The following is a 25,661-nucleotide window of genomic DNA, read 5'->3' as shown; positions in this document are numbered from 1 at the left end:
GAGAGTTAAACTGGAGGTTTTCTCAGTGATCTGTGCTCCATTTTAAACAGCAAAGAAACAAAATTTGTTGCAGTTGGCACTAAATGGAAGTCGTTTCTTTCAGCAGTAGCAATAGATCGCATTGACTGATCACTGGAAACCAAATGCTCATTTCTCATTCCTTTTGGTTATGGGTGAACCCCAGTAATGAGGGAGTTACTTGTTCATATTCTTCTCAACCCTCTGAAAGGCAGCATTCAGCTCTTTTAGCCTGTCCATCCATCATCTTTTTTGCAATATTAGCCTTTCCTTTGACAGGGACCTTACCTTAAAAAGAGGGAGTCTCCATTCCAGGATGTGGCATTAATTTTCAGTATTCATTCAGTAATCAATACCATTCAGCATGAAATATATATAATTCCATACAATATTTTAAGTTGGTAGAGATATTTGGGATATAGGGAGAAATCTGTGTTCATCCTTTACGTAACAGTCATTGAGTCATGCCATCTTGTTTAAACAAACAGTGTGAATCTTAAAATAGCCCTGAACATTCCACTGCGATGGCCATATTCAAATGAATGTTCAAGATGTTTCCCCACTATCGTATACCCACAGAGTAACCCTTCAGTGACAGCAGAGCTGCCTGGAGTCACTATTCAGCTAAACTGGGCACTGATCATATGGATCTGTCCACTTCCTCTGGTGAAGCTGGAAAATCTGTTTCTCTGTCATCCATCCACCAAAGGAGGCAACAGAAATTAAATGTTTTGAGGCTAAGCTCATCTGATAGTGATTTTAGCATTTCAGTTACTGTTACTGGAAGTTATTAAAGGAGTTTGTGGAACATGACCTTGTTGCCATAAAACTGGTGGGAAACCCTGCTCTTCACCCAGTTAACAATTGACACTGGCCAGTTTCAAGAAGAGAGAACTGAAAACTTGGGGTTTTTTCAATGCAACATTATTAATATTCTTACAGATACAGAACTAGAGGAAGTTCTTACTGCTCACATTATTTGTCCGGCTTTTATAATCCTTACTGTTTTCTATAGGGTCCTACGGATAAATTTCAAAGGATAATTTAGATGTGATAAAAGCATAATATGTTGTAAAACTGATCCGTTAAGAGAGCAGCCAGCAGACACTGTAGCTCAGAATTCAAAAAATGCTTAGTGATGTCTCTCTAGCAAAAAAAGTTCCCAAGAAGAATCCGTAAAGGTGAGTCTTCTGGAGCTCACTCAGTTTCTAACCCAGAGCTCATGCTATTATTGAAGGGACTTGGATTTTCATGAGATGAAAAACATAAAATCAGGCTGTTGCAGCCCATTTTGTATTGCTCTGTGGGTGAAGTACTCAGGTCTTCCAGACTATCCACATGTTGTCTTCCACTAGGCTTTGCCTATATTATATGTAGTTGTGCAGGAATCCATAGCAGCTTGTGAAATCAGTCAATAAACCTGATATTGATCTCTTATTAAGGTAAGATAGGGTTCTAGAGAAAAGATAGTGTGGAGTGAGCTTTTGCCAGTTAAATATGCAAAATGTGGACCAAATGCTTCCCCTTCCTAGCTGAAGACTTAGCCTGTGCTTCTGAAATCCAAAGCTGCAAGCTCTTCAAGCTGAGAGGAAAATACCTTGTGTCTAGGTGACTTGGAAAGATCCCAGGGAAAGGCATGTGCCCCCTTGGCTCACTAGGGGGCTGGGGAAGCAGGCAGGCTGCCAGCAGGTACACAGAGCCTGACCAGAGGCACCCAGGCACTGAGACCCTGCCAGACACAGCTGCCCCCTCCTTGGTCGGGGTTCCTGGGCAGTGACCCACAGCACTGAAGAGCAGAGATGTACAGAACAGGGCTGGCCACTTGGTCACACTACCTATACTGACCCTGTCTCGTAACAGTAGAAAGGACTCAGAGACATTAAAATAGAACAAATTTGCAGTGAGATCAGGTTATATGTTTTATGAGCCATATAATTAACATGCGACACTCAGAGCCGTGGGATATTATTGACTTAAATAGCTTAGGAACTATCAAAAAGGATTAGGCGTTGACATGAAACAGAATAGCATGTGCACTGACACAAGCTAGGATCAAAATTACAGGGACTACCAATCCTGGGGCTTCAGGGCATATTTTGATCATCAGTTTGGGGTCAGGAGGAAAGCCAGCCTCTAATCAAGAAGCCTGCAATATGCACATGGGTCATAGTTACATGGATTTCTTTATTGGCCTGCTTTGATTCCTTTCCCTTTTTCTTCTCTGTCTTCCTTTCATACCCTTCTCTTCCCCCTCTCTTACATTTATCATCTGGAATAGGTCAGTACTGAAGACAAGACACTAAACTAGATGGATGGCTGAATAGTCCCTACTAATAGGGTAATTTAATATTTGCTTCTCTCCAGAACTCTATCGTTTATTTCAAATATAAATTTTATATTCATTCACTAAAAAGTTCCTCTCTTTCCTATCTTCTTTCTATGCATGCTACTTTTTATTTTTATCAGCCTCACTTATAAATCCTCAGAGGTAGCAAATGAATGTCAGTTTGGGAGAAGGAAGAAAACAACCAGACATATTAAAGAAAATTGATTTTCTTGGTAGATACTCAAAAATGGCGTAAATAAAAAAAAAGAGATTTTTTTAATAGCCAACATGAATGATCACCTTTGAAAATAAGGGGGCTTTCTTCTGTGAGCATGAATGTGAGTCCATGAACAGTATGATAAAATGGTGCTTCATTTAGGTAACTCTGCTTTTTTTTTTTTTTTTTTTTTTTTTGTAGATTCAGAAGCAAGATAATAGTTAAGAATTTCAAAACTTTTCTCCTCACCTGCTAAAAAATCTCTCATTTTAAGATTATGGAATATTTCACACAATTTTAGATGTTTGGATGTTTTCTTTTGCATTTTCATTTGTTACTATACTGAAGTAGTGTCAGGAAGCCCCACATAATAGCAGGGCAGGTTGAATTTTATGCCCTGTACTATCTATGTGAGAGATAAGAGCTACCTGGACCTACTCACTTTAAAGAGACAAGCTGGAGAGCAGAGACAGAGAGAGAAAAATTGGCTGATTCTTTGTGGGACCCCAAGTTAATAGCAGAAATCCAGAAAATATCTGTTTAAAAATATGCCTACTCATTTTCTTTACTGCATGTTTCTTTTTTGGTACTTGCTTTCAACCTCCCCAACTGATTTCTAACTCCACCCATTCTTACCCTTCCCAAGTCCTTTACTTTTGCTAACACTCTTTTCTTCCTATCTGGTACTAGCCAGCACTGCTGCACTGAGCACATGCATACATGCTGCCCATGGGCTTGTTCAACCTTGCTGGAAAGATGCTATCATGCATCTTCTCCAGCATCCTTCCCATTTTCCACAGTGGTCTGAATTCCAGTTAGTTTCTGTGAAATATTTTTTTTAGTCCTTCACTCTGCTTCCATAAAGACCAACGCTTTTGTGTAATTGCCTTCCCACAGACATTCTTCAACATACCAAAGCTGACCTTAGGCTCCATGGACAGATGGGGCCTGATCCGAAGTCCATTAACATCAGAGGGAATGTCCATTTACGCCCATGGGCTTTGCATTAAATCCTTTGCATTTTACTTACTTTCTTTAGTGCCTCTTACTCAGCTCCAGTTATTAATATCAGATTATTACCTCACAGATCCCTGACAGTTTAGAGTACTGTATAAGCCAAACTGTGCTACTTCAAAGGTAGAGACCAAAACTGCCACTCTGCTAATGTGAAATCTGCAGCTGGCTAGTACTAAAGCAAAGCTTTACTTCGATTTCAATCCTGCATATAACTCAGGTCAGGGAGCTCACTGTTCATTAGCTCAATTTCCCATTACTAGTGCACAGGCTCTCAAAACCATTTCTTACTGTTCAGATGTTTTCTGGTCCCTGCAACACTATTCTGACCAGGCACCATCCAGATTCACCTCTGTTTGCAGTTTTGCTCTCAGTACAAGTAGACTGGAATGTCAGCCATAACATCAATATTTTTTTCTGTTGACACAATAATCTCTTATCCATATTGCCACCCCTCCTCCTGCTTCATTTTGTCTACATTCTTGTTAAAAACTCTACTCCCATAATTTAGTCTCCCACTCAGTACTTGGTTTAATCAAGTCTGTCACTCAATTTATATCCCACTTCTCACTTAACACAAGTTTCTCAGTTAGCAATCTGTTTCTGTAGCACTTGCTATGCAGAACACATGGTTAGCTTTTCTTTACGCACTTGCTCCTCTGCTCCCTTTCCGATTTCCAGACCTCACTTTTCCTTGTAGCACTTGAAGATGAGAAATGTCCTCTTCTGTCTCCCTCTTTTTACGTTCCTCGCGTATTTTCATAAGACCACTGCTATCAGAGCTTCTTAAATACCATGGGGTGCTTTGTGTAGAGCATAGAACACTCTGTGAGTCCAGTTAAAACTTCAGAATAGCTCTCAGTTTAATACATAGCTTTAGATAAACCTCTCCTGCTGCTGTACTTTTTGGTCATCGCTCAGCTGCTTTCCTCTGCATAAAAGTAAGATTCACTCCCTCTGGCTGCTTATTCACTACAGCATGATAAAATTTAGTCCTAATCCTCCACTCTCAATTTTGTATTGTTGGAACAGAGCCCTGTTCCAGTTGCTCTGTGCATCTTAACGTTGGGGAATGGGTTGCATGTTTCCTGATGACATCGCCTAGCTCAACCACAGCACAAACTTAACAGCTCACTTTTCCTGCACAAAGGACATCTAATGTCATTTTGGGTGGTGGAAATGCAGTGCTGGTTGTGTATCAGCAACAGTGCCCACCTCTGTATATATAATCTCCCACTTGAATTTCATGTTATCAGCCAATTCCCCTGGTAAGGACTATGGGTTGTCAAACTGCTTTCCTCCTTGGCTGCAACTGTTCTGTTAAAGAAACTGGTGGACCACCAAATGAGGTTGTTGGAACAGTTGTATCTTGGCAGGAGCCTGATCAACTGATACCTGTTGGATGGATCATTTGTTGGTTCTCTGAATTATACAGCTGTGTCAGCAGGTTTCCAGGTTTAAATGCTGGCATGGTGTAAGACGCAGAATGCTGTTGTTTCATAATCACCTTCTAGAGGTATTGCTTTGTTGTAATGCTACTGTTATGTTGTCCTACTTTTGCTATCTACTTTCTGCATAGGAGGAGGGAATTTTTGCCCACTGCATCACTTCGGTGTAGTCTTTGCAGCACTGGGCTGGCTGCATTTAACTTGGAGACAGGGAGCAGGGGGGTTTTTGCAGGTGGCTGCTGTCACTGCTTTTCATATGACTGAATAACATGATGATTTAATAGTCCAGACATGGCGCAGAAATATATGGTACTTATACAGTACTCTTAATTTTCAGATCAGTTTAATGCTACTCCTGGCTTATGGTGCACTCATCTGTCTCTCTGAATGTTCTTAACACAGCTTGCACTCCCAGTCACGCAGGAGAGGCCAGTGCAGCCCTTCCCTCTCTGGCTGGATCAGTGACTGCCCTATATAAATCTGCATATTAAGCAGATTTGGCAATTGTTCAGACAAGAGACAGGCTCACTTAAGTAAAAGGAGAAAACAAACTTGCTTATGAAGGCACTGCAGCAGCACTCTCAGATGCTGTGCTAGTAGAGACAGCACAGAGGCTGGTTTGTTTTCTTTTGTAGTTGGGAGACTGACGATTTCTGTTTGTCTTCTGCGTCCAAGTCCCATCACCATAAACCGTGCGTGTGTGCGAATGCCGCTTCACACTCTCTTAACAGTTTCAAGCCATTTCGCGTATTACCGCTTTACCTCTGCACCAGATGGCTCATTTCCTCGGGGACTTCCACACGCGTCCCCAAGGTCGGGCAGCCTGACAGCGCTCGGGAGCACAGGGCCCAACTTTGAGGTGGATCCGCAGAAAGGCTGGAGGCCCCGCTTCCCCGGGTCGCGGGCGGCAGCGCAGCGTGCCGGGCTCCGTGCGCCGGGCTCTGACTGCGGTCGGGACGGGCGGCGGCGGCCGGGAGCTGCCGCTTCTCCCTCCCCGCGCGCGGAGCGGCCGGAGCGAGCCGGGCGGCTGCTGCCGGCGGGCCGCGACACGCAGGGGCCGGGTGGCCCGGTGTTAGCCCCGCTGACGTGCGCCCGGGGGAGGGCGGCGGCGGCTCCCTCTTCCCTCCCCTCCCGCCGCACGCAGGAAGCTTATCCGGCCGCGGCTGGCCCGGCGCCCCTCGCGCGGGGAATTAAGAGAAATACCGCGGTGCCCCCGGCCGGGGTCTGCTCCCGGCCGCCTGCGGAGCGCGTGGGGAGGGGGCGCGCCCGCCGCAGTCCGCCCGCCCTTGGCGCGGGGCGGGGGCGCTCACTGCAGTGCCCGCTCCGCGCCCGCGGGCGGGGGGAGCGGCCGCGCCCCGGCTGCAGCCCCCGGCGGGCGACGGCGCTGCGGGCGCCCCGGGAGCGCCCCCGGCGGCCACACCCCGCGGCGGGCCGGGGCCGGCGGAGGGAGGGGGCCGGCGCGGGGTGTCTCCGAGCCAGTTCTCGCGGTGCTGGCCAGGCTCAGCCTCCTTCCCCTCCCCGGCGAGCGGTGACTGTGCACGGCGGAGCGGGGAGCGCCGAGCCGGGCGCCGGGGGAGCCCGCGCCGCCCCGCCGAGCCAGGAGGAAGGCCGCCGAGCAGCGCGCCGCCCGGCCCGTCCCCGCCGCCCTGCCCCATGCCCCAGCGACGCTGAGCCTCCCGCAGCCCGAACATGGCCACCACGGCAACGTGCACCCGCTTCACCGACGAGTACCAGCTCTACGAGGAGCTTGGCAAGTACGGAGCCTGCTGTGCGCCCCGCGCCGCGCCCCGCCGCCCGCCCCGGCCCCAGGACCCACCGGCGCTGCTGGGAGCACTGTGCCGGCGACCCGGCTCTCCCGGGAGCCGGAGAAGGATTAGCTGTCGCGCTGTAATCCTGTTCTCCAGCCCCCCGTCCACCCCAGCGGCATAGCCGCTGGAGGGGAAGGTGTTCCTGCCCTGCTGGGTCGCCCCGCCGCAGCGGGTGTCCCTGCAGCCTGTCTCGGGCTGCGCGCTCCTGTTGCACCCCGAGATTTTCTCTCTTCCCTCCTTTCCTTCCTCAGGACCCGACTGCCCCGTTCTCCTTCCCGCATCGTCTCCCCGCTGCACGTTGCCGTTCCCTGCAACTGTTTCTGCGCTGGGACGCGGCACTGTTACAGCCACTCCGCGATGCTTCAGTCCCCACTTCCTTGTCCCTGTGAAAGGACCAGGTGCTGCTGCACCGCGCTTCTCTTCCCTCCTCGCTTCCTCGCTTCTTCCCTCCCTCTCTCCGCACTTGTCTCCGCATTGGCAGACTTGCTGCTGCACCCTAGGACAGGGCTTTGCAGGGGAGCGCAGTTGGGCAGGAAAGCAGTGCAGAAAAGGCTAGAGTAGGATTATGGGGACAGTGCTTTCGTGGGTGCTGCTGCTTGCTCCCTCCCTTCCTGCACCAACTGCTGGGCTCTGCTGCATCTCTTCTCTCCAGCCCGGTGTCCCTGTCCCTCCCAAGGCTGCTGCAGCTGTGTGTCACCAAGCCCGGGCCCCAGTGCTGGTGCTCACCTTGATGCTCATTGGTTTGTATGTAGAGGTTGAGGAAGGGGATAAAAAGGCAGGACTCCGCAGTATTGGAAGTATTCAAGCTATTTTAGGCTCCCTGTAGGACTGACTGTCTGTGGGGCCCTTGTGCAGCTTCTGTTCCCCTCTCATAGTTGAAACGTGGACATTTGTCCCTAGACATGGGTTTGCATTCCTGATCTGAAGGACTTGGAATTTTCTGCTAGTTTTCTCATATTTGTCTTTTCCTCTTTTCAGATCTTTCCTGTAAAGCTAGTAGTTCTTTACCTGCCGTGGTGGTTTTTGTTTTGTTTTGTTTTTAAAAAATAAGGGGCTATTTCCAAGTGCTAATTGTGTAGTCATGTAGATTTTCAGTCTCTGTCTTTTCACCTTGGTCTCTTGTATTCACTCTTTTTCCTCACAGAAATCCTTTCCCCCCCTCTCTCAGACCTCTTATCCAAGAGTAATCATCTTTGGAATAGTTATAATAATGTCAATAGTTCCAGCTTGAGGAAGTGTAGAAAGCCTTGTAGTTTTCTCCTCACTTCATTAATAGGTACATGTGTATCCCCATTTTGCAAGTGGGTTGAGGAATATAAGAGAACTAGTAACTTCTGCAAAGTGTTGTGATGATTTTGTGACTGAGCTTGCGCTTGAGCATGGGAGACACGAGTCCTGGGTTTGTGCTGTGATTGCTGGGGATGCTGGCTCTGGGAGATGGCCTTACCCCAGCTAGTGTTTGCAGCACTGTTCAGGGCTGTTGATCAATCCCTTCATGTCCTGTTTCTGTGCCCATATGGTCTCTCTCTCCCCACACAGTGTGCTCTTCCTACTGCGCTGTCTGTGAGGAGTGGAGCCCTGGATTGAGGAGTCTTCAGGAGGCTTGAGTACCATATAAACTTAAGTTTTATGCTGATCAGACAGCATACATTGTTCATCAGATTCTCAGGTGTTGTGTCCCTCCTCAGTATGTCTTCTGCCCTCTCCTTAATCTGGTCCACTCTGAGAACAGGAATTGTTGCTATTATAGTTTCATTTTCAGTTTCATAGCACCTACCCTTTTTATTTTTCTTCCAGGGGAGCCTTCTCTGTGGTCCGCAGATGTGTAAAGAAAAATTCTTCCCAGGAATATGCTGCAAAAATCATCAACACCAAAAAACTGTCAGCCAGAGGTTAGTGTCTCTATCTACCTTTCTTCCCTGTATTTGTTGGAAAATACTTCACTGGAGTTGAGGCTGTAATAAATTTAAGGGATCTGGAGTTGCTTGTTTCAGTCATTATTTTTAGGCATTTCAAAATAATTGAGTTGTGTGGCAAAGAGGAGCCTGAAAGAAGGTAGTGTGGGATGATAGAAAAATCCCTGTGTCTGGAAATGGATACTCTGTAAAGTGATGTTGTCTTTTTTCTTCTTGAGATCTTTCTTCTTCAACCTGAGCTAGAGGTAGATTCATCTATGTGTGTGTCTGTACCAATCACTCATAATAAAGAGAAGTGTTGCGGACTTACTTTGCTGAATGTCTTTTTTACCTAGGAGATCTGTCTTACCAGAACAGATGTGATTATTTTTTTGAAAGATAGATTTTATATGCCTTTCTCCTTTCATGCTGTCATTAAAGGTGGTGTGTTTGGAAGCTAAAAAGTCTGCATTCAAAGGCAGAAATAGGATGGAGAAATCTTGCCAATTTGACTTCTCAGCATATTAGAACAAGGGGCTTGTGCTTTCATTGCTCCTGGAGACTTACAAAACCTGAAGCTAGACTGTAGTGTTATGTAAAGAGAAAAAATCTAACTCTTCCAAGCTGTGAGTCTTTTGCTTTCCAGGGACACAGGCATGCATAAAGGGTAGTAGGCCATACAGAATGAGGGTAATGTGCATCCTCCAGTGTTAGGGAATCACTACAGGGATTGTGTGGGTGGGGTGGAGGGGTGAGGGGGAGAATGAGGGAAATTGACCTGCAATGAAAGATGCTGAAAACAGGGAGTGTGACAAGTTGAGATGCCAGAGGCAACTCTTTCTAGAAAAGGTGAGCAAGGAGAGTTGTAAGTCTTTAGAGGCCTTTCAGATTTCACAAAATTAATGCATGAAGCCCTTGACTATCTTGCTGGTTGAGTGGAGGCCTTAGTAGGGGGGTTGACTGAGAAATGGAAGGGAAAAGCATGAGGAGAAAGCAAATGATTTTGAGAAATGGTTTAGAAGTGAATAATGTTTTACCTAATCCTTACAAAAAAGAAAAATAGAATATGTATTCTCCTTTTTGCCAGAATATGAAATGTGATGATAAGAGCAGAAGACAGCTTGAAGAATAGTGAAAAATTTCCATTTACTGTCATTTGTGTGGTTTGTATGAAGAAGTAGTGTCAGTGGTAGTGTGCTGTGAAGCAGTGATTTTTTCTTTAGTTTTTTTTTTGTTGTTGTTGTTGTTGTTGTTTTTGTTGGTTTTTTGTGGTTTTTTTTGTTTGTTTTTTTTTTTTTTTTACTTCTGGAAGCAAGCATATCTGCTAAGGTGTTTATTATTTAGCCTGAGAGAGGTGGTTTTGGGGGCCAACCAATGGAGCCCTGGATTGTTAATGAAGTGGCTACAGATCTTCTGAGAATCAGTGTCCTCTCACTGGTCACGTGACAGTGCCTGCTGATGTAGGTGGGATATTCAATCTCTGGAGTTCAAAATTAGTTCAACTGAATATGGGAGAGGTCTGAGGTCTGAAGAGTGGCTTTGCTTTGCTGACAGCCATTAATGCCTTTTGTGCTCCCCAGACTTCCCTGTCCATCCTGTGGTGAGGACTAAAGCTCAGGAGAGCCATTTCTCAGACATTAGTGGACACCAGGCTGCTTGGAGAAGGGAAGGGCAGTTTGATAAACTGATCATGAAGGTTAAACCTTTATCGTACAAGGGACAGGGTACTGAAGTTAGTTCTGGAGATAAGAAAAATGGGGAAAAAGTGCATGCTGAACATAGTTGAAAATTCAAAAATATATTAGCTGGAGGCCAAAACTCTCGGAAAACCTGAGTGAGTTCTTAAGTGTTTGGTCATTTAATGAGTTACAGAGGGAGAAATGCATAGATTCTAATTGTTTTTTTAGTAAGGTGATGACAGTTTAATGACCCAACAAGTAGGAAAAGTAAGTATGGGTGAATATAGGCTATGTTTTGATCTATACTTACTATTTAGATTTCATACCCTCCTATAAATAAAATACATTGAGGCTGCTAGCCTGGTCCTTAGCTGCTCAACTCGAGGCAGCTGGCAATGATATACTTTAAAAGGTACTGGTTAGGTAGGGTAAATGTGAGGAGAACCAAGAATGAAAATGTGTTTCTGCTACTACAGAGGAGTATCAGAAACAAGGTACTGGTCAGGTTATGTTGAAGTTTTAACTGAGAACTGAGGAATCTGTGAAAAGTGGATGGTGACTTTAGCTGAATATGGGGGTTCCTCAATTATTCCAGCTGTGTTTGCTGAGAGCTCAAGGGGTAAGAACAAAAAGTACTTGTAGTAAAAGACTTTAGTATTTTGATAGGAAGTTAGTGAATTCACCTTGGAATAGGTCTTTAAAACATCGAAGGAGAAATGTGTGCTATTTAGACACTGCAGCTGTAGATCAGTGATTAGGGAGATTCAATTCAGCAACCTGAAAAGGAAAGTCTTGGGAAAAGGCGTTTTAGAAAGCTGTCTCCCTAAGGAGCAGAATTATGGTGTTAATTCTGCAGCATCTTGGATATGTGTTGTCTGATGTGTCCTTTCCCAAGCTGGCACTTCTCCTGGGCTGTCCATGTCTCTGCCCATCAGTACCTCTGTCCAGGGCTCTCCTGTGCACTCAGCTGCACACTGTCCTTTGTGCAGGGTAACCCACCCTCCTGACCTTCCTCCCACACTGCTGGTTTTCTTCTAGGCATGGTCAGAGAGCCAGAATATTCCCTTATTGTGGGGACAGCCAGCCCCTGTCCAATTTAAGCATAGGTACATTTAACATTTTATACTATCTCTAGCAGAATTTGAACCAGTATGGACACCTGATGCAGTAACTGCTACTTGAAGTGTCAGCATCTTGCTGCTGCTGCAAGGTATAGCCCATTGCTGCTTCACAGAAGTTTTGCCTGCTGTAGTGCTTTCCTTGAATCTGTTCAAGGCAATGGTAACAGAGCCTTGCTCTCCTCCTGCAGCACTTCTTGTTACCTTTGTTTTTCAAGACTTGTGATGAAGAAATACTAGATAACTAACTGGGAAGTGCTGAAAAGCTTACTGTATGTGGTTGAAAAGGAGGAAGAGGAATGCTTCAGGGTGAATTATATGCAATGAAAGACTTGAAGAGGCATGGTGTTTCTCTGTGAAAGCAAGGAGGATGGACAGAGTGCTGGTCCCAACAGCTTCGGTCTAGTAAATGTCATTCACCATAAAATGCCAAGTCAGCAGTTGAGAGGAGTCTCTTTTATATTGTCTGTGATTTTTGGATGCCTATTCTCTCTTTTAATAAGTTTTGTCAGTAAGAGCTGGTCTAAATTAAAATTCATATTTTGGCTTTAGTGAAGTACTTGCTATTATTCATGTTGTGTTGATGCTAAAGTCTGCCCAGGGAAGACCATGCCAAGAAGTGTAATGTTAAATAGGGTCCAAATGCTTGTGGAAAGGGAGAGGAACTTCACCTTAGTCAGCATTCAGCTGATACATAAGAGCAGTTGTTATTACACATGGAGGAAATACAATGCTTCAGTCATCTGAAATTCCTGTGGGATTGAATGCACAGACTTTTACCGGCACTACGGGTTGAGAGAAGTAATAACTGTAATTTTTTGAAAGTTGTCTTGTGGCTTTCACCAGAATACTTTCTGAACATGAAAATTCATAGCAAGTAGTGCTACAGTGAAGTTCAAATGAAGTGAAATTACTTGCAGTGATCAAAAGATCAAGAGAGAAGCAGCAGCTTCAGTAGCAGTAGGGAGATATCCCCAATTTAACTTGCTAGCATATACTTCAAGAGAGAGTCTGGCTTTTGAAAGAGGTAGGCAGAGCTTTAGGATTTGATAATTTTTAGGATGTTTTTTATACCAAATAGTATTTAGTGATCCTGCCACCACCTGTAGTATTTCTGCCCTTTTTTTTAGGTGCGGAAGGAAAAATCTCTGTGTATTACCTCTATTGCTAAATTTAATTTACTGTTGAAAATCTCTATCTTTTAACTCTGGCAAGTGACATCTCTTGATGAATGAATTAAAAACAGCTGTCTTGTAAGTTAGTCCACTTCACTGTCCTTACTGTGGCTTTGCTTTTGACTGTGAAATAGAGGTGTTTTCTCTCCCTGTTTTTCATCTTTCCAAATTTGTAAACCAGATAAAAATTTGCAGTCTACCGAGTTATTTTGTTGTTGTTCCTGTAGGAGATTATGTGGATTGTGGGAGGAGCAGGGAATTACTTCTGTGTATCAAACCCCAACAGGAAAAAACCACTCTTTATACTTCCAACTCTGCTATTTTCCCACACCACTATTGTCTGGGCTTTTGGTTCTGTAGTGGTTGCATATTTGGGCTTTACAATATGTTTTGTTGAAAGTGTCAGCAGTAGTTCTCCTGGACACTAAAACCTTGAGCTTGAATGCTGCAGAGGAAGTCTAGCAGCATCAGTCCCTAAGATCAAGATCTCTCTTGATCTGGTCTGTATGTGTTCCTAGCTGCTGCTTGCATTAAAACTCCCTTGGCCTGCCCTTGGGGCTGCCAGGTTTCCCGTGTCCGTGGGGCAGGGCAGGCTGCTGGAATTGCTGCGTGCGGGTGTGCAGGCTGCTGCACTGCAGCGGGGCTGCCGGCTCTGCCGGGGCAGGCGAGCCCAGCGCCCGCTCACCGGGGGCTCCAGCGCAAAGCCAGACCGCAGAGAAATGTCCTGGCATGGGTGTCCTTTATGTGCTTCTGCGTTTGCAGGCTGAGGACAAATGTCCTGTCTTGCAGAGGATGGCAAATCAAACTGTCTGCTCAGCCGTCTTTGCTGAGCAGCCAAATCAGGTCCAGTCATTTGGTTTGGGAGAGAAGCTTTCCTTCCTGCAGCATGGGCTGAGTGAAGAGCTTCCCTGCGCCCCAGCTCCACCCCGTGCCTCCCCTTTGCTGTGTGCAGAAGTCTGAGAGATGCTGGGAGCATATATAGCAGACCAGCTGCAGTGGGTTGGAAATTTTTAGGAGGTCTTTGCACACATGGAGAGAAGCAGAGAGCAGAGTGCTGCATACCCCCAGAGCAGTGTATGAGGCAGGGAGCTGCCTGGTGGAGCAACTGTGAGAGTCTGGGTGCTTGGGATGGGGGTGGCAGGGGAGGAATCAGTTGGTGGAGTGGGCTTGCAGGCAGCTAGTGAACCACAGCACACAAGTGTGGCAGGGGCTGGTGGTGAGCCTGCTCAGCTGATGTTAGAAACAGCAGCCCTCTACCTCCCACCAGCTGCCTGCCTCCCCGTTCTTCCTACCTGCCTCTGCTTGCAGTCCCCTGCACAGGGGAAGAAGAGTTCAAATGGCATATATACACCAGTATGGGAAATTTCATTGGAAGAGGTGTTTGGAGAAGAGGAGGTCTTGTGCCAAAGAGGAGGCCCTGACCTTGGAGGAGAGGCTGGACGTGGGAAATTAGTGGGGGCTGCTGAGGGTCGGCTTGGCTTTTTGCCTGCCCCAACATACCAGTACGGGCAGGAAAATGCCCTGGTGTGAGAGCCAGCAGAGATTGTCGGGGTGGTGAGTGGTGGAAGCCTTGCTTTACTGTGGCTCGCTATGGCTAGAAGCTGGCTTCCTCCCACTGTGGATGTTAGTGATGGTTGGGGTTACCCCAGGTTGCCTCTCAGTTTACGCTGTATATTTTATAAAGGAGCTGGAACAGAGCAGACAGGATTTCAGCTTGTGTCTGTCTTCTCAGTGGTCACATTGAGTATTAAATTTCCGGCATTAACAATGGGGGGGGGGGAAGTGGGCACACAGATTGGGCAGGAATTCCTACTGCCTCTGCACGAGGTTAGAGAAAGGAGCTTGGTGATAGAGTCAGGTTTCTTGTTTTCCCAATATAAGCTGGATTTGTGTATGGCAGAAATGTGATTAGACTAACTCCTGCACGTGTCCCAAAGCCCTTGGCTCTAGAGCATTTACTCTGATCAGCCAGCCGTGGTTGAAATATTTGTAAGTGTCCCTACGGTGAAGAGCAGGGTGTTGAGCAGCCTATAGATATTTTGGGTAAGGAGAGCTACTCTGGGTTCTTGTAAGAAGGGTCCAGTGAAAAAACTATTTGCATTTTTTTGCAGTGTATCACAGAGATTTCACTGTCTCCAACTTTAATCCTTCTCTGGACAGTAGCAAAATCATCACTAGCAGAGGGGGATTCATCTGTGGATCAGAAAGAAATTTTTAGAGTGCCCTCCTTCCCAACAGTGGGTTAGCACCACTGTTCCACTGCTTTAAGGGAGGACTATGACAATATTTTTGTTCCTTTCCACGCCCTGCAATTATTCTAGTTGTTCTTGCCCTCCAGATTGGGTGAAGACAGTTTTTAAAAGGGAAGCATGCTAATGCAAAAATTTCTCTCCACTGTGCTGTTTGTGAGCACAACCCTGACAATGAAGGCATCACCTCCCACTTTTTCTGGCCTGTCAACTGTTTTGGTATTTCAGATGTTTCTTTTTGTGTCCTTTGTTCTTGAAATCCCCTGATTTTTACTAACATAACAGATGTAAAAAAACCTCACATTCATTTGCCGGTGTTTGACTTATAAGTGAACTATTGTTGTTGGCTTGGTTGGGCGAAGAGGGCAATATTGCCTGGCACCAGGGTCACCAGCACAGGAAAGAAGCCTTGAATGCTGTAAAAAAGAAATGTGAAGTATCTCACATCATTGTGTGTTTGCCTGCAACTGAAGTGATGTCAGTGCTCAGAATAGTTATCTTCGAGAAAACAGAGGTGCAGTGATTTCTGATGGGCAAATGCATCCTTAAAATTTTGAGTTGCTTACTAGATGTTTTGGGGTTTGTTTTAGTGTGTGGAGGAAATGTGACCCTGTAACTTCAACCGCAGTAGTTGCTGCTGATCCTTATGACAATAAGCTTAAAAAATTGGGGCCCTATGAATTAGGCTGACATAATGTTCCTTTTTATACCTTATTACATTTAAATACCACTTTATACTTTGGTAACATCTCCCCAAACATTCTGGTATTGCTGCCTGCATGATTTTTGGAGAACAGTTGCAGAATACCTCTGAACAAATGGGTTGGCAGTATCTTAGAAGTAAGCTTTCTGAACACTAAGGGTAGCTAAAGATAGGTGGAGCATGGATTTAACTTTCTGCTGAAACTAAGTCTATAGTTGTAAGATTTTATTTCCTTGTAGCTTTTTTCACTTTTTACACTTCATCTGCCTTTCTTTCCAATTTTGAGTTCAGTTTGAATGTTCATTTGTTTCTCATGGATCAGTTACTTTAACCTATAATTATATTAATTTATAATGCTTTGATTGAAAATAGCCCTTTAGTAATGCTGCTTTCCTCTCTTTCCCTCACAGAGAATATTGTACAATTTCTGTTGCTCCCACAGTTTAGATGACCAGACTGGGAAGTGTGGATGTTGGTGCAAATGGCTGATTACTCATGTCTGAGACTAATACAGAGATGCCAGGAGAGCTGGTCAGTGTTGTACCTTGCCTTTTTCTGATGGAATCAGGAGAGGAGGAGACGACCATGTGGCTTTACTTCTGGTGTCAGGATCTGTCTCACTCTGCTCCTGGCAGAGCCAGAGAGAGAATTCCCCATCTCTGAGATGTGAGTTGAGTAAATGCGATGACATTTCAGAGAATGTGTGCACGTATAACTTTCGCGTTCTGTTCCTGAGAGCACGAGTTACATGTCTCTCTGGTGACCCCCTGTCCTGCTGCTCCGTCCAAAGTTCCTGTCCTGACTTAGCTGCTGTGCAGGCCTCCACAGCCATGAGCCCTTGTCCTCCCTGTGCCTGGAGTGTGCTTACCTGTGACGCTGGGAAAAGTCCAGGTTAGTGTGGTGCTTCAGAGAGGGTTGCTAGCTAATCTTGTCTCTTTGCTAGAAGCCACAGGTGATTTTACTGTTAAACAAAAAACTTTTCTTTCTGGGACAGTAAAGGTAGCATCTCTTTTAGCAAAGCTATTATTTGTGTGATTCTGTCAGAGTCCCAAAAATTGAGCAGAGAATTGTCTCAGGCATTGTGGGAATGAAGACACAGTTAATTTTAAAGAAAAACAAAGGCCATGTAAACTTATCTCTAAGGAAGGACTATGCTTGCAAGGATGAGCCTGGGAGCGGCCACAGCTCTTTGAAGGCCTACGAGCCAAAGGCTGAATGGCAGATCAGGCAGGGAGTGGCAGCCTGCCTGTGGTGGCAGAGCTGCTGGGTTATCTCTGGGGGCTGTTGCCATGATGACAGTGGCAAACAGGGACTGAAAAATTTACCAGATGTATGAGCCAAAGGATTAAACTTTCTCATAGGAGAGAAGGGAGGGGAGGAGGGTGAGTGATGAATTAACGGACAGTATCCTTGTGAGAAATACCAGGCTCACTTTTCTATACTACTGGGATGGCAGGGGGGAATGCAGACTGGCATTCCTCCTCCAGTCTAAACTCTGAGCAACACTGCCCTGATAGATTTCCTCTTTAAAGAGAGGGTGAATGCACCCTCCTTTCACTGCATAAGTCATTGGGATTTACATTGCTTTGGCAGGTGGAAAGTAAGAAGTGGAAAAAGATGGTCTCTCTTTTTCAGTCGTTTTTCTTCCTATTCCCTATACTTACAAGTAAGTCTAGTTCTTTACTTTGTGCTTAGAGATTTTCTGCACTAGAGTTCGTGGAAATCAAGTTTCAGTGTTGCCTGCAGGTTGCCGACTATCAAACATGGTTCTAACCAGCCTGCACTACTGTCATCAATGGCACAAGACTGTTGTCATTGAAAATGTCTGATGCAAAACCATACCAGCTAGTAGTGGTCTTCACCCTGCATATGCCTTTGTTCCTTTCCCAGAGCTGGGGCAGTGGCCCTGCATAGCAGAGTTGATAGCGTGGTGGGCAGGCAGTGCATGAGAGGCTAAGCTTGGCAGTTTTCCCTCCTCTGGAGTCTGAGGAAGTCCTGCTACAAACCTGTGCTGCAGCTGCCTTTGTGGAGGCTGACAGCAATAAGGACTGGTTCTAGAAGAATTAGTGATTTGCAGCTGGCTGGGGAGCACAGAGCTGGTGAGGGGGTCTCTGCACTCAGTGGCCAAAATCTCAGTGCTCTTATTTTGCTCAGCACAATGTGGTATCACTTCATTGTTTGCAGTACTGCAAATTATTATGATACCTACTTGCAGGCAGCTTCAGGAAAGACCTACTTGGCTGTGCCTGGAAAACTTCTGAACAGAAATATACTAGTATAAAATGTTTGTCTGAAGGCTTAGTAAGATAGAATTGTGGTAATAAAAACTAGTTTCATTCTAGAAGAGCTTCTTCAACTTCAAACATTTATTTATGGAATGAAACACTAATATCTATGGAAATTATTGATATAGGTCTTTCCCACCCGGCCAAATCCCAGTGGAATTTTTAAGCTCCTGAGAATACAGGCCATATGTGAGGACAAGGATTTTAAGCCTCCAAAGCCAGTTCCTGAAGGCCTATGGAAAGGATTCTTTTCTTTCCTTCACTTCTACTCCTCTTCTAGGCACCTAAGTTAGCTGGTGTAGGCTGCAGCTTGTCTTATGAAGCAACTCAGTGTTTGGATGTGCTTTGTCTTCTGCAGTTACTGTGTCATCCTCTATAAGTCAGTTGGTGTAGACTGTGGTAAGTGATAGCTGTGAAGACAGAGATGTCATTTCTTGATGTCAAAGACTACTCTTTTTTGAAAGAGGTTTACTCAATCCCAGGGGACCAGTGAGAAAGGGAGAAGCAGTCAGACATAGCCTCACGTCTGAGGTGAAAAAAGGGAGACTGATGAGCTTAAACATTAAACTTTAGCGTACTTCCTCTGTTCCCTGTTCCTTTACAGGCACCCCTCTTTCACAAGCGGTCTCCTTGCCTGTGCAGCAGGATTTAGTCTGTAAAGTTTCCTGCAGCTCTGGAGATGGGTGAGATATGTGTGTTTATCTAGCTCTGTTTGCTGCTAGAGACCTGATCTCATACACCTGACTTGAAATGTGACTTCATAGGGGACAGTCCAGTGCTCTCTCTGCAATGCAATTTCCATATGCACATTTCAAATTACATGGGTACCCTGGAAGCTTTTTCAGGGAAAACAGCCGGTTAAAACTCGTCCTATATTGGTCTCCAGTGCCAGATAAACTTTGTGTTTCTACTGTATTAGGACAGCTGCCATTGTGAAAATGTCCATGTGTTTCTTGGTTGGTTTTTTCATTTTTTAAAAAACTTTATTATTTCCTCATATTCCTTTATGTCAGAGCATATAACATTTCATGAGTAATGGGCCAAGAAACTGCCCATTGATTGGAGGGAAAAAATAGATGTAAAAGGAGGAAGTTGTCTTTACTGGCCCCTGGAACGTTTTTCTTGAAGGCTACTAGAGAGAATGGCCTGGTGATGTCAAGCAGGACTTTTCTGTTGTTTGCCAAAAGAATTGGTGTGCTGTTAAGTTTAATTTTGTCTGCCTCAGGGCCTATCCATGTAAGCTTTGGGTATCAAATATCCTCTGTTGAGATTGTGTCAGAGAGATTAGGAGCACTGAAGTTGCACAGCTTTATTTTATAATTGGTGCCTGTGCAGAGACAAAGCTTGTGATGATGTGTTTCTTCACTACAAGTTAAAGTAGTGATTCATAGCTCCTGTGTTACTTGAAATATTCCTGATTTTTGGATTGCAGATTGAAAAGTGGCTTTCAGCTCTGCCCATTTTTGTTTGACTTGTGTGTCATCTGGCCTAGAATCTGCCAGCTCTGCAGATTAGGATATTGTATTGTGTCTGCTGCTTGTTATGAAGTTGCCTGGATTAAAATTTTCAATGCAGAGCAATGATCCACAGCCTTCACTGTCTGTCTGAATTGCTCTTGCACTTAAGGATGATGTAGAGGACTCAAGTGTTGGTCAGCTTGTCCTTTGTGTGGAAGCACTTCTGCAGTAGTAGGCTGGGAGTTGAGCTCTCATTTGTCTTCTCCAGACAGCCAAGTTCAGCAAGAAGATATGAAAAAGGAGATCCAAAGTAGTTGTCTTTTTTGATAATCTTTATCAAATATTGCTAACAAGTTCAGGTGACTCTGGTTGCTGCTTGCAGTTTATGTTGCTGCAGACCTGGTTACAGTTTTAAGGATGCACATTATGCCTTCTTAACTCTTTGTGGCTATGTACATTTAGTTTCTTCAGTAGTCCTGAAGCTGAGCTTAAAAAGCTTTCCCTCCCACCACTTCACATATAGTCAAGAAATTTCTTATCTCCCTGATGAATTACAAAATGTTAATTGCTAAAGTTTTTTCTCATTTGAAAGCACAGCTAAAATTTCTTCCCTGTCTTGAAAACAAAACTTGAGTCTCATGGTTGCAGTTACCTTATCTTAAGGGGTGGCAGGGGTTGGCTCAGGAACAAGGCAACATGCAGCTTGATTGAGCCAGAGGAACTTAAATTCTTCCTTCTGCATCTTTGAATTCCTGGATCCTGCATTGCAGTGACTTGACACTGCTGAGATCAGCCTCTCTGTCGCACTGTTACCTTGTCTGCTCACCAGCTGTAGTCTGATACTTACTGAGCTGCTTCATCCAAAACCACAACACCTGGTGTGGTCAGCTGATGGGGAGAAGAAGGGAACTTATGTCCAGAAATAAGCTCACTTTGTGTGGTTTCCCTTTGTTAGGCTGTGTTCTTCAGGACCCTCTGTGCCTAGTAAGGCAGAGCTGCTGGAGCTCTTGCACACGTAGTTGCTGTGAATGCAGCAGAGAAGGTGCTGATATGGCTGTGTTGCCTTTGGAGCAGCTCTGTGTCCTACTGTCTCACTGCGTGTCCACTTTAAGAGAGTTCATCTGCAATGCAGCTGTTAGCAGGGAACTTCTGTAAATCAAGAGGGAGTGAGTGCAAGTGAGCCCGCTGTCTGCAGTTGTGGCTGGGTCCTCCCCAAAGCACAGGGAAACTTGTTCAGAAAGGACTTTTTGCAGGAGGAGAAAGGGATGGCAGCACAGTGCTGATGGTAGGAGCCCCTCCCTTCTGTGCCTGTGTATGCATCAGCTGCTCAGGAGCAGGAAAACATGCAAAAGCACAATGGGAAGCAATCCTAGAACTGGAAAAGCCTGTCATGCTTTTCCCCTCCTCACTCTGCCACCGTCTAACCAGGTGTTTGCTTAGGGCCAGTCCTGTCAGGATGTCTTTACAGCACACTCCCTTCTTACACAGGATGTCCTGTTAGAATTTGGAGCTGGTTGTGAGCTTCTGCATGCCAGTCAGAAGTGCACAGAGGCCCCTTGGGTTGCAGGTTTACAACTGTTTTGTCTTTTATTGCGTGGCTGTCAGAGAGACCGTGTGCTGGTGCAAAGGGACGATGGCAAGGAGAGAGCCCACAGGGGCAGTCAGCTGGAGTGCCCTGGCTGTTCAGGTGCTGCACCTGGCAGGCTGGCTCTGCTGCTGAGTGACCGTGCTGTGAGGGGGAGGAGGAGGAGGATAGCCATGTGTGCAGTAGCCCTGCTACAGCGGGGGTAGATGAGCTGTCTGAGGGGAACTCTGAGAGGATTGCAGCCCCTCCAGCACATGTCAGGAAGGCTGGCTGGGGAGCTTGTGGCTTTAAGCATGTGGCTGAGGAGTGGACCACTTGTTCTGCTCTTCCCCTGCCTCTCCTCTGCTTCCCCAGGAAGTAGAAGCTCCTCAAAAGACTGCCTGACTATCAGCTATGATAGGAGCACTTGTATAATTGCTTCCTGGTTCCCCATCCACAAGTTTCTGAGGATTTTCTGGTGAAGAAATTCCTCTGTAGCTCACAGGGATTCCTAGGGCCCCTTAGGCCATGGCTGGAGAGGGCCCCCAAAGGACCTTCCTCCAAGGTGGCTGCAGCTTACGGGGAGTGCATAATGCTTTTCATTCTGGTGCGTTCTGGCAAGGCTTCCTCTGTCACTGTATTTAGAAGTATTCTGGGAAGACATTGTTCTATATTTCTATTTCAATTTCTTTATTTCCACTTGGGAAAGCATTTCCAATTGACAGTCATTGATGATGCAGAAAAAATTGATGTATGATTCAACACCTGCTTTTCCTTCTCTGCTTCCTCTCTGCCTCTGCTGTTTTCTAGACATTTGTTGTCCCTCTCGTAATAACCAAATTGTGCTAACTGTGTGTAAGCCATGTTCCCTCCCCTTTTGCTGAGGGACTGTCTGACTTGTTGTAAGAAGTTATTTTTAGGGTTTGCTTCCTGGGATATTCTACCCGTGGCCAGTTATGGTGATGAAAATGTCACTGAGATGCAGAAAGGACTCCCAATTCATTGATAGCATGCCTGATCTTTCTTTTGTAAGGGTGCCCATGGAGATCATGAGTTCCTTACAAATGCATTGCCAGCACTCAGGGACACAGCCCCAGTGACTGTACAGCATAACTCCCTGTTAAAAGTATAATGGGCTTCTGAATTAGCCCAGGGGAAAAGAAGAAAACAAGAAAAAAGAATTAAAAATAAGTAAAGCCTTTCTTTGGTTGCAGTGGAGTTTGTTTCTGTCCTTTTTATTTTTTCTATATAGGGATGTCAGTGCTGCAGAGCTGTGTGTCAGTGTACAGGCCAGTCCCTCACAGGCAATTTGCTCCTTGTACTGGATGTATTATGTTGCACTGAGTTGCTGCCAAATGGCTGGTCTAGGCTAGAGGAGAAGGTGTGTGCTTATTCTTTTGAAACACCTCTCCCATCCCCCAGGTCTGTGGCTTGCAAAGCCCAAAAAAGTTGATCTTTATGGCAGCTACAGCTAACAAAGCATGAATGCAATAGAGGCAGATTATAAAGCTCAACTGACCAAGGCTGTGTGCTGACAAATGCTTGGCTCAAGGAGCACCTGTGTCTTCCTCTGAAGATGTCTGTTCCCTCTGTATTGTAGCACATTTCTTTTCCTTTTCAGTCTTATGCCTTGAATTGAGGAAACACGTTCATAGGAACCATTCAGTAAGGAATTACTGAAGCGGTGGGGATGGGTAGTTATTTGGTCCCTGGGTAGACTGGAGATCTGTTTAGATCTTCATATTTCTTGGAGCAACCATAGAAGGGGCTGCTTTATTAGTGTAGCTCTGGAAACCAGGGTCTTCTGCGGCTGCGTCTGAGAACAGTGCATGAGGAGTGTTATGTTGGTGATGTTGAGATGTGGAAATAGCTTTTGTATGCCTGTAATTGTGCTCCTGGACAGAGAGCATAGGAAGCAGAGCCCCTTGAGTGGCTTGGGATCAAGGTAACAGAGAAGTTCAACTTGGTTTTCAGGCGTGGTGCTGTTGGGATCAGGCAGCTGTGTGTCTGCAGCACAGGGATGGTGGCAGCAGTCTCAAGTGGGTGGGTGCTGTGCCTGTGCAACACAGACACTTGTGAGCTGCCTGCAAGAAAAGCCAGTTGCAGAAAGATTGGGGGAGACTCCTCCCTGATTAGATAGCATCTTCAAAGTTATCAGTGCTTAGAAACTCCTCTTTATGCTTTTACATACAAAGAGTTTGTTTCTATGTGTGTAACATACATGCATAACCCTGTGTATGTTTTTAAGTAATTCTGACATTTGAAGCTGTTTTAGTGAGTGGTAGCTTTTTTTTTATCTTCTTGCTGTCATGCTTCCATACAATACCTTGAAGAGCCTGAGCACTTTAAATGAACAGGATGAAGTTCTTGGACTCTTCAGGAGTCAGAGGCAACCGTGCTGTCTCTTTCCCTGCTGCCACATGGATTTACTGAGACATGGTGAGCTTTGCTCTTTGGTACAGAAGTATTTTGGTGGCTCTGCTACTGCAGGTGGTATCTGCTGTGGCACATGTGTGCATTTTAAGTCTTCTCTCATTAAATGTCTGGTTAGCTGCTCTGTATTTACTGCTTGCTCTGCTTAATTTAAAGTTCTCCTAGCATTGCTAGGGGAACTTAGCCTTAAAATAGAAGGTTTGACCTTTTTTTTTTTTTAATTATTCTAATCCCCTGAGGCTTGATGTTCCTTCTTGTCAGAAGAGTGTATTTTAGCAGAGGTATTATCTCTTTCGGAGAGAAGTCATTCAGCACTGGGGTGCAGTGCCATTCATCTGTGCCTTTAAGAAGATTTTCTTTTTAGTTTACTTCTCTCATTCATGTCTCTCAAATATCAAATCAAGGCGGCATTTCCAGCATCCTTCCTTCTCCCAGCTGGCTGAAATAGCTAAAAAGAAGCAAAGGATGTAAACGTGGTGTTGCATGGACATAGGCCCCCCAGCATCCCCTGCAGTGAAGGATGGCATTATGCATTGAACAATGATGCTCTGCTGAATACCATACTCCAGTATTAGGAGTATGCAGAAATTCTGAGGTTTTGTTTCCCTCCTGAATGTCTGTCATTTTCATTCAAGCATAAATTTCCTTGGTTCATTTAAAATAAATCCAGCTGTTTGGTGACCAGTGGCTGCATTATCATGTAGCATTTTATTCCAGAGGCACATTGTACAGCTGTGTCATGGGAAAACTGGGACTGGATGCAGTAGGTGTGCAGGCTAGGATAGCTCTGACAGTGATGGCAGAATTGGAGCACATTGCGTTTGAGAAGGAGCCTTTGTAGCCCCTTGTGCACAGGGAGAGCATTATGGTTTCTGTTCATATGTTGGTAAAGGTGGAGTCAGTGACAGGACAGGAACTTCCTCCTCCAAGTAGGGTTTCTCTCAGGGCGCTTTCACCTGTGGGTGTTTAGTCTTGTTTTCCAGCAGCTTGGTTCTCTTTGCCCCCACTGTTTTGTCCTTCTAAAATTTGTATTCCCCTACCTTTAGGAATGTCATTCCACTGCAATGTGCTCCTCTGCGCCACCAGGAAAGAGTTCCCTCAACTTTTCTTAACCATGTACCCTCAGTCTTATTTTGTTGTTCTCCCTGTCAACTATGTAATACATCAACAGGTTTCATTAAGTATCCTTGATCCTCCCAGTACTACTACTGGGCAGGGAAGTATTAGCCCTGCTTTACACTTGGGAATACTGAGAAAGATGCACATTTTCAAGTGCTTTCCAGAACACTTGGCAATGAGCCATGATGAGTTAAGGAAAAGAGTCCAAGTCATATTCTTTGCTGTAACAGTGATAGGAAGAGTGTAGGTAGAAAAAAACTTGTGGGCATTTGGCAGAAAATAACGTGGGCTAAAGCATCTAGTAGTATGAGGAGTTGTGGTATAGTTTGCTGGTTACAGGAATAATATTTTGATGTATTTTCTGTACTACTTTTCACTCTGATTTGCTTACTGTTTGTGTAATACAGCTTCCAAATATATTTGGTATGCCTTTGGACTCTCTCCCTTTCTGTGATTTTTCCAGGTGAAGAGGATTGAAAACTCAATCAGAACTAACTACTGTTGGTACAGAAGGCTCTTACTGACAATAAACACACAATGGTTTTGTGTATGCATATGTGTGTGTGTGAATTTGAAGACCAATCAGAAAAATTAAAGGAGGTCACTTAGATGTAAAATTATTACCTTGTATTAGTCATAACTACAGGGACAGTGCCATCTGCAATAGTTTATTTTCTGAAGTGTGTTAAAGTAAGGTGGCAGAAATGAAAACTTAAAGCTCTAAGATAAGCAACTGTACCTAAGAGTTAAGAAAACCCCAATTTCATGACAAGAATTTAGGTAAACTCTAAAATTGTCTGCATTTTGAGATCTAAGTAATTGATTTGGTTGTGAAAATTTGGATTATGGGGTGCTGTCAGGAAACTCTTCCTGCCCTGCTCTTGCTGTGTCTTTTGGCTAATAATCTGTCTGTTAGTGCAAAGGTTTCTGCCTTCCTGGAGAATTTAGAAGCCTCCATATTAATGCATGGTTTAGGCATTTGAAGTCTTTCTCCAGGAAACAGCTGTAGCTGCACAAGGTATACTACTGCAAGCCCTCTTGACCATATGATAATGTCAAACTAATATGAAGTCTTCAAGAGCAGAACATCCTTTACCACCCAGGGAGGAGTAAAATCTTGTGTGTGTTTAAGAAGATTACTGTTAGCTCATTG

At 45.1% G+C, this 25,661-nt stretch overlaps 1 protein-coding gene across 14 annotated transcripts in view; it reads left to right on the top strand.

Annotated features, from left to right (window-relative positions):
* The first annotated feature begins 6,449 nt into the window (after nucleotides 1-6,449).
* CAMK2G (calcium/calmodulin dependent protein kinase II gamma) overlaps nucleotides 6,450-25,661 on the top strand; it is a 118,210-nt gene continuing 98,998 nt past the window's right edge. For 6 of the 14 annotated variants that reach the window (XM_064717160.1, XM_064717155.1, XM_064717158.1 and 3 more), the window contains exons 1-2: nucleotides 6,452-6,777; nucleotides 8,629-8,723. In XM_064717160.1, coding sequence (XP_064573230.1) covers nucleotides 6,713-6,777; nucleotides 8,629-8,723 — 160 coding nt within the window. In that variant the 5' untranslated portion in view covers nucleotides 6,452-6,712. Of the gene's footprint in view, nucleotides 6,778-8,628; nucleotides 8,724-25,661 lie in introns of all 14 variants that reach the window. The other 8 variants (XM_064717150.1, XM_064717148.1, XM_064717147.1 and 5 more) reach the window with 3 other exon arrangements.

This window comes from Zonotrichia leucophrys, chromosome 6, assembly GCF_028769735.1.
Source record: "Zonotrichia leucophrys gambelii isolate GWCS_2022_RI chromosome 6, RI_Zleu_2.0, whole genome shotgun sequence".
NCBI lineage: Eukaryota > Metazoa > Chordata > Aves > Passeriformes > Passerellidae > Zonotrichia > Zonotrichia leucophrys.
The sequence above is the reverse complement of the archived record's forward strand: the minus strand, read 5'-3'. Positions and strand labels throughout refer to the sequence as shown.